The sequence below is a fragment of the Gymnoscopelus microlampas genome (assembly GCF_963454915.1).
Source record: "Gymnoscopelus microlampas genome assembly, chromosome: 22".
NCBI classification, from domain to species: Eukaryota; Metazoa; Chordata; class Actinopteri; order Myctophiformes; family Myctophidae; genus Gymnoscopelus; species Gymnoscopelus microlampas.
Window position 1 is genome coordinate 6578893 of NC_139959.1, and position 8827 is coordinate 6587719.

The 8827-nt window shown below is 43.7% G+C and overlaps 1 protein-coding gene across 1 annotated transcript in view; it reads right to left on the reverse strand.

Annotated features, from left to right (window-relative positions):
• Positions 1-4485, reverse strand: part of LOC311039096 (V-set and transmembrane domain-containing protein 2A-like) — a gene marked incomplete at both ends in the record, with an annotated part of 224887 nt that extends 220402 nt beyond the window's left edge. Inside the window, 2 exons of the mRNA XM_084048737.1 lie at positions 2681-2847; positions 4407-4485. Coding sequence (XP_083904863.1) covers positions 2681-2847; positions 4407-4485 — 246 coding nt within the window. The remainder of the gene's footprint in view (positions 1-2680; positions 2848-4406) is intronic.
• Between the last annotated feature and the right edge of the window lie 4342 nt (positions 4486-8827).

An 8827-nucleotide genomic window follows, 5' to 3' on the forward strand; every position in this document is an offset into this window, starting at 1 on the left:
AGCATCACAACGCCCTCCATTCTAATGACAGCAAATGGAGGTGGGGTTTGGAGGACAACTGCTTTGAGAATCGCTATTGTTTAAACACAGCAGAAACCAAGGAGTATTTCTTTCGAGAGGGGACGATCACATTAAATATCCTAAGCCTCCTTCCTCCACACTGGGAGGAAAACAGCATCAGAAAGTTTGACGGGGCGCTCGGGTGGCGCAGTGGTAAAAGTCACTGCCCCAGGTTGTGGGTTCGAATCCACCGTGGTGCATCCGGCTTTGTCGAGCGTCTACATGAACACAATTGGCCGTGTTCGGGAGAGGAAAGCCGGACGGGGAGGGTGATATTGGTCATTGCACATACTCCTACAGGCTGGGGCTGCACCTGTCAGCGGGGAGTCTTGGGTGGGAGAAGTAGCACGAAGGCTCTACGTCCTCCTGGTGAGGGCTCCTCACTGGCAGGTGAGTCAGCAGGATACGACAGCAGTGACAACACATAAATGTGTGTGGGGAGGTATCAATTGGCATAACGACTAAATTGGGGAGAAAAAGAGGTAAAAAATAATTGACAACTCTAAATGTTTTAAGAAAAAAAAAAAGTTTGATGGAATGCATTTTTACATGTGAGTGCTGTGACCACTTTTTCCTTACATCTGTGACGGTTCTTTTGGTGCCGGCCCCAACCCTCCCCCAACTGACTACGTTGTCATCGCTCTGTTTGATACAATAGCCTAGTTACATTATTAGATCATTACACACTCTGCTGCCGCATAGAGGTTCTCAGGCCAGGATTATATTATATATTGAATATTTACTCATTAACCGCCAGAGTAAAACATCGTCTATAGCCGACCTTGCCAGCGATTCCGAGCGTTTTCACTAACCTTTGAAAAATCATAGAATATAATTCTTCACAACGATCCATCCACCGATCGCTTTAAAAGACGCATCCGAGTCTCGTAGAATCAGGGTGAAAAAGTGCGTATTAAATGGTGACTCAGTTAATAAAACATCAACTGATGCACAAACTTGGACACATCATCAGTGTTGATACCTGGAGTCACTGGGTGTTTTGGGTCTTGCAAAAGACACCCTCCTCCAGGCGACCCGACCGAGGCTGATCAGACCCCGGCCTGTGTCCAAGTGGCATGCTACTGCCCCCACTGTCTCTTGGGGGTTAGACACAGTGATAATTAGGGGTTAGGGTTAGCCTGGCACTAGCCAGACCAACAAAGCGGATCCACTCACACATGGCAGTATGTGAGTGAATCCACGCCATCAGTCCGGCCAATGCCAGGCCAGGTTAGGTGAGATGTTGCAGCTGGTGTTGGCGACACTAGGAGGCTCTAGGCACTGTGGGTTGTCTCCGGGCCTGGCTCCTCCTTCGTCTGACCAGAAGTAGGGGCTTTTCTGTGCTTTGCGTCGTCGTTGCTGCTGGGTTTAGCTTACCACAAGCTGGTATAATATGACTGTGTCATGTCTTGTTTGTTTTTTTTCAATATTAAGGAATAACAGCTGATCTGCAAGCTCTCAACGCATCACGCTGTGTTTACCCCAACTCTGTTCCCCTTAAATCTCCAACATAATAGTACAAAGCATTTCAAACAGCCTTCTTTGATACAACACAAGGGCATGGATCTGCATGGATACTGGATCGTCTCCTACAGCCTGGCATCTGGGAGTCAGGGAGGATCTAACCGACATCAAAGCCAGGCTGACATTATCCTGATAGATGACGACAATGTCACTGTGACAACTGTGATGGCTGCTCCTCAAAGCCACCCAGATAAGTGGGGCATAACTCTGCTTTTGATCATTCATTTTTATCATACTGAATTAAATACATGTACACGGTTTGATATGTTTGATAATATCACCTATTTTGGGCACATTTGTCCAAATTTGTCAAGACATGTATTGTACAAGCTCACAACGTGTTGCAATATGACACACTGTGAGCTTGTAGATCGGCTATGCTGTTGTTGGTATGAAGAAGTATATAGGGGTTTCAGTGGTTATGAAAATGTCTCTGTTTCTGTTTTTGTTTTGTGTTTTGTGATGAAAACACGCCAACGCATCCAAACTGTAGGCGTTACAGACAGTCAATATCCTTGCATTTAAATTGCCATAAACACATTACAAACAACAAAGCCACACTTAATTACCAGGCACGGAAACTGTCAAAAACCAGCAGTAAGGCAGAGGCTATTCATAATAAAATGATGGCCATGCTTGTGCCAGCGTAATGAAGTAATTTACATGTATGCTTGTGTGTGTGTGTGTGTGTGTGTGTGTGTGTGTGTGTGTGTGTGTGTGTGTGTGTGTGTGTGTGTGTGTGTGTGTGTGTGTGTGTGTGTGTGTGTGTGTGTGTGTGTGTGTGTGTGTGTGTGTGTGTCTGTGTGTGTGTGTGTGTGTGTGTGTGTGTGTGTGTGTGTGTGTGTGTGTGTGTGTGTGTGTAATAATGTGGTCCCTGTGCTTTGCAGCACTGGGGGGAAACGTCACATTTACGCACAGATTCCACTCAAAAATATGTAATAAACTGCTTGAAAATATCAAATTAGATTATTGAAGACTAGTGTGATGATAAAGTGCAATAAAATGAAATAGAGAATGGCTGTTGCATCATTCCTTCTGCAGACTATGACAGCCATTGACACGAAGCAAAACAAAACAAGGACACAGAGTCAAATACCTCTTCTGTCTCGACCTCCTCTTCACTGTCAATGGGTTCTGGTGCTTTGATGAACCACCACTGAATCTCCAAATACACCGATAACGTTCTGCTTCGGAAAGCACACGCCATTTCAATGTTCTGGCCTTCTTTGGCCGTTAGATTGGCAGGGAGGTCAGTGAATTGTCCTGTGGGAAGGGGGAGAGAGAGAGAGAGAGGGAGAGAGAGAGAGAGAGAGAAAGAAAGAGAGAGAGAGAGACACAGACAGAGACAGACAGAGACAGAGACAGACAGACAGACAGAGAGAGAGAGACAGAAAGATAGTGAGTGAGTGAGTGAGTGAGTGAGTGAGTGAGTGAGTGAGTGAGTGAGTGAGTGAGTGAGTGAGTGAGTGAGTGTGCTTGCATGCGTGCGTGTGTGCGTGCGTGCGTGCATGTAGGGTTGTTTGTTGTTTGTTACCATAAAATAAATGACTCCAGCCAATGTTTCGCCTATACAGTCAAGTAACAACCCTGCGTACAGAGTTCTTTAACAATGTACAGGTATAATGTGCATATGGAACATAACCACACCGCTTTTCGCTTTCATGCCCCATGACCAGATGGGTGTAAAAAAATGTAATAACAATCAGTGAAATGCATAACATTAAATTGTAGGCGACAGACATTTCACTACACAGGCATTAGCGCATGTTTCCTTTCTTTCACTGCAGATCAGTCCGATCGGATCAGCAAAACAAAAACAAAGTTATTTGGGGTTTTAATCCTTCACGTTACATGTTAAGTTATATCAAGATGGACAGACACACACAGACAGACAGACAGACAGACAGACAGACAGACAGACAGACAGACAGACAGACAGACAGACAGACAGACAGTTAACCACTTGAACCCCAGCATCCATGAGAGGACATTCTCCAAAAATAGCAGATCTGCAAGATTTGGTGTGGAGAGCAAAAATCTCCAGTTTACTAAGTAAGCTATAGAAGGTTTAGTGGTTATATTAAGGGGGGCTGCTGTCCATGGTGCTGAAAAGAGAAGCGCTCTCCATCGAGCTGCAATAACGACGAGTCGACGACACGAGCCCAGTCACTTCACAAGTAGCCAAGCCCGGTTCTCAACCTGTGGGTCGGGACCACCAGGGGATCCTCACATTTTTTAGGGGTCCCCATGATGAGAGTGAAGTGACAATTTAAAGACTTTTAATACCTTTTTAATACCTAAAAAAATATACCATTACAGCATCAAAAGTAATCAACAAACTATACTATAAACACTGGTGAAACAAATGGCCAAATTGTCTAATAATATAAGAAAGGGACAACAATTGTGAAAATAGCCGATCTACAAGCTCACAACGCCTGGCAAGGTGTTGTGAGCTTGTAAATCGGCTATTTACATATTCTTTTATGTATCTGTGTGGAACCGAGTCAAACTATGCAAGCAGCCACCGAGCTCTTCAACAAGTCAGCCTTCATTTATTTATCATAACTGATGTATTCCGTTAGTGAGAGGAATCCAGATACAGAATGAAATATCAGCCGGTGTCAAACAGTCACAGTTGACAACATCCAGCCTCAGTAAATAAGTACATTTCACCCCCTCGATCTAGTCACTGAGTGACACAGACTATATTTAAACAAATAACAGGTTGATTTTACCACAAATGTTGCGCACTTTTAACACTTTCTTGACCATCTGTGGACGCCACCCGAGCAGTTTTTACACGACAGATCGATCCTTACCTTCAAATGAGAATCCAGACTGGACACAAAAACTGACCAAGAAAACAAATCCAACAGTATCATGAGAGGTCCACATCATTCCAATAGAGAAGGGATCCAAGGAAATGTCACAGCCGAACGAAAATATAAACCGACCCTTTTAATAGTTTCCACACCGAAACAAATGCACGTACGGCCAGCGAATTCAAACGGTTGCTGGTCCAATGTTTTGCCAAACGGGCAACATGCTGCAGATGGTCAGATAGTCACTTGTAGCTCCTCAAGTTGTGGTTTTTGCTCCTTTTCTTCTCCTGTGCGTCACGACGGGCTCTGGCTGTGGACTGACTGCACCGCTCCAACAAGGTGTTGTGAAGAATACAAGAAAGCTCGCCCCAAAACACAGTCACCCCGGGTCAAATCCGGCAACCTCGGAACGGTCGCCACCAGATATTGCTAAACTTAACCTCAGTAAAACTATGCCTAAACCTAACCTTATTCCTAAACGTAACCTCAGTAAAACTATGCCTAAACCTAACCTTATTCCTAAACGTATAACCTCAGTAAACTGTGCCTAAACCTAACCTTATTCCTAGACGTAACCTCAGTAAAACTATGTGCCTAAACCTAACCTTATTCCTAAACGTATCCTCAGTAAAACTATGCCTAAACCTAACCTTATTTCTAACCTTAACATCAATAAAATGAATACAAGAGAATACAAGAACCTGGGGGCGAGCAGTCCACGAAAAAAATGGGGGCGAGTGTGTTTTGGGGCGAGCGTTCCGGTTACCGTTGTGAAGGACGTAGAATCACAGGCTCTGTTCTCCGCTCCCTCCTGTATGCGTCGTGGAGGAGAGGATACAGTGCTGGTTCTTTATGGCGTGGCCGATGCTCTAGCGACCACAGACACCACTGCAAAACTCCAGTTCTCTGAGCTCATTTTCACCTTGTCTCCTAGTTTTAAAATGTCGCCTCTGTGACCATAAAACAGCCACTGCGACAGCATTAGCCAATTGCCTGAAAATAGTGATCATTTCACTAAAAGGTGTGCTATGCCTATGAGCCAAACTAATATCACCTAATTTATCTTCTTAATGTGAACTGTAGCCTATACCTTCAGCCAAACTGAATACTTTATAGAATTATCCTTGCAAATTAAGCCTTATCATAACTATTGCAACACAAAGACTAACATGTTGGAAGATGCATACATGTCCAACCCTGTTGAGTGCTTATAGGCAGTCTGGAGATTTCCAGGGAGGCTTTGGGCCAGCTGTCTAAAAGGCTATAAAACAATAATGTTGCATTAAATGGGAGTAAACGGGGTGGGGGTTGGAGGTGGGTGTCTCCCTCTCCCTCTCAACACTGCAGTTCATTAGGCTCAAAAGCAAATGTGAAGGCGATTGGTTGAGCAGTTTTCAAGATGAAAAAGACATACATACACACATCCAAACATAAGTGTACAGAGAATTGTGGTTATTTCGCTGTCAACAGCATGTTCAAGGTGTTGGTACCACAACATTGGCTTTGTTTGTTATTGCTGGGTAAAAAAAAAATAGGCTCTCTCACCCTCTCTTGCTCCCTATCTCCTCCAGCACCCCCCCTCCCTCTCCACCCCCCCCTCTCTCTCTCTCTCTCTCTCTCTCTCTCTCTCTCTCTCTCTCTCTCTCTCTCTCACTTCATCTCCCTCTCTCCCACCCCCTCTCTTCTTCTCCTCTCTCTCTCTCTCTCTCTCCCTCCCCTTCTCTCTACCTCACTTCCCTGTCTTCATCTCCCTCCCGCCTCCTCTCCCTCTGTCCCTCTCCCTCTCTCTTTCTGATCGAGCTCTGGTCGACACAGACCATCAACCATTGCCTATAGCCTCGATCACCAAGCTTTTATTTTCCTTTGCGTTTTGCTCAAAAAGAAAGCCTGGACCAAGCTGCTGAAATTTCTGGCATAGGAAGTGGGAGTCAACCTTTCATTTCCCCAACCATACCAGAGTGCAGTGGGCGTCGCTCCAAATGTTGTGACGTCAGGGCTCTCAATGCTGCACATTGGGGGAGGGGGAGGGCGTGGGGCGGGCGCACAGATCAGTGAACCAATGGGAGCCCACGGTTGTTTTCACCGGAGATTTTGAATCTGCCCTCTAGACCAGATATCAGACGCGCTGGGGCAGGCTAACCATTGCCTAAAAATGCTGATTGTCGGCATGTCCATATTTGGAATCTGGCCTGATGTCAGCCATGTCTATATTTGGGCATAATCCACCTGCCTTTCTGCCACAAACAACACAACGTAACCTTATTTACCAGCCTACAAGCTGATCAACATGTCTATCAGCTTGTCTGATCATTGGTCCCCTTTGTTACAGTACTTGGAGGCCAGTCTTTCATGTATGATGCCAGTAGGCTACTATGGCTTCTAGATTAGTTTATAAATTCATCCACAAGAATTGCTGAAAATAGATGTCTTCAAGTTAGGAAAAAACTCACTTGTGTGTTTGTGGAGAGCTATCTGACTGGCCTGTGGACTGTGTGTAGGGTACATTCCATTTGAAAAGGAACATCCTAAATAGTGGCGGTTTTGAACTATTGCTACCGTACAACAGATGACAATCAAATGCCTCAATATAAGGCCACCAAAATGCCACCAGAACCTTTTATGGTGTATCAATTACACAGGAGAGGCTGGCATCTCTGCCACTATAGGTCTCTACACTGTAGCCAGGAACAAACAACCTTTGTCCTGCCAGAATTCAATACTATAGCCAGTAGCCAGTAAGCATAGCGTTTACTTCCTTGCCAGTTTCCATTTTGTCAACCTGTGCACATCGCACCAGCCCATGCATTGGGTGTAACAAAGTGCATCAAAAAATAATTAAGAACCTTTTTGATGATGCTAGCAATAATGAATTGCCGTTGCCTCCCTGTTCATTAATGTGAGCGCAGCAATAATAATGTTTTTTCTCCCCGACCCGTCTCTCCCCAACTGCTTCCTAAGATTTTATGGTTATGTTATCTGGTCATGCAGCGCTGCAATGAGACAGTGAACAGAAACATGAAAGAAAAACTGCCGCCAAACACGGCTGCGGAGACGACCCCAAAGTTTATCATAAAGGAACCAAAACAGAAAACTTCTTTCTTTCTTTCTTTCTTTCTTTTTGCCAACTAACATCCCACATAGTCAGGGAATACCAACAGCACTATATCATTTTGTTTGTCGGGGGAATGTTCCCGGTAATGTCAATCTATACAGTAAATAAAAGTGGTGATCAAATTATATTTTGTTGTTGTCTTCGCTAATGAATAAGACTATGGGTATATGTGGAAAAACGAATGACTGTATCACATATCACTGATAATAAGTATCTATCTATCATCTATAACATTCACATCAATTATCTCTGCACGAGAACAAAGAAAACTAAAAGCAGGTTTAATAAGATGGCATGACAATACCTAAGCACCATCTAATAGAATTATCCTCTGAAGGCTTGGCTAAGAAAAAAACGTCCTAATGCACGTTTAATTGTTGTGATAGCCATTCATCTTTTCATGCTGATGTGGCCAAGAACAGAGTTGTTGTTCTTGCCAATTTTTTGAGTCAGGATAGAATTTGGACAGTGTCTGAGAAAAACAACAAGTTCACCACAAGGTTTTTGTTGGACTGATTTACTGCTAAAATATAAAATAATTATTAATTAATTTACCACAGTTTCAATTAGATTTTTGCACAAACAAACAAGATGAATAGCCTTAAGTTGGTGTTATTGTATTTTTTTCCAAGTGCTGTGTAACCACCTCTGGGCAGGCATGTTGTAATAATACCCAACACAGAAACTTTGTTGTTACCACAGACCTAAAAGGTAATTTTGTTTTTCTTTCAATGCTGTAGGTGTTTGCCAGACAGCTTGTCCACCATGTACGTTATTTGATGGAAGCTCATGGCATGTTTGGAGTGTCATGATGTAATGCCATTTGTCATTTGTTCTGGGCATGTCATGATAGGCACACACTAAAAGAAAAGCCGGTCTGCATGCAAGCTCACAAAGTGTCGCAAGGTGATGTGTTGTGACTATTTTCAGGGCAGCGATTTGGTGTAGAGGGGAAAAAATAGTAGACCCCGGTCAACTTAAGTATAAAGGATTGAAATGGTTAACTAACACATATTATCAGAATTTAATACTATTCTCATCAATTCTGCACTGGGGGCGTGTCTTCTCCTCCGCATCATCAGCGCCAATACCCTATGTGGGGTTGGCGTGTAGCGCCCAGGATCACTTAGAAAATTGGCACTGGGTGAAAAAAGGGGTTACAAAATCATGGGATAAAAAATTATAAAAAAATAAAAAAAACTATAAGAACATTAGCATAAAGGCATGATGACCTTAACCGCTGTACCGTTTCTTGCCCCCAGCATGTTTTCTTAGATCTACTGCTAAGCTGCTATGACGTCAATGA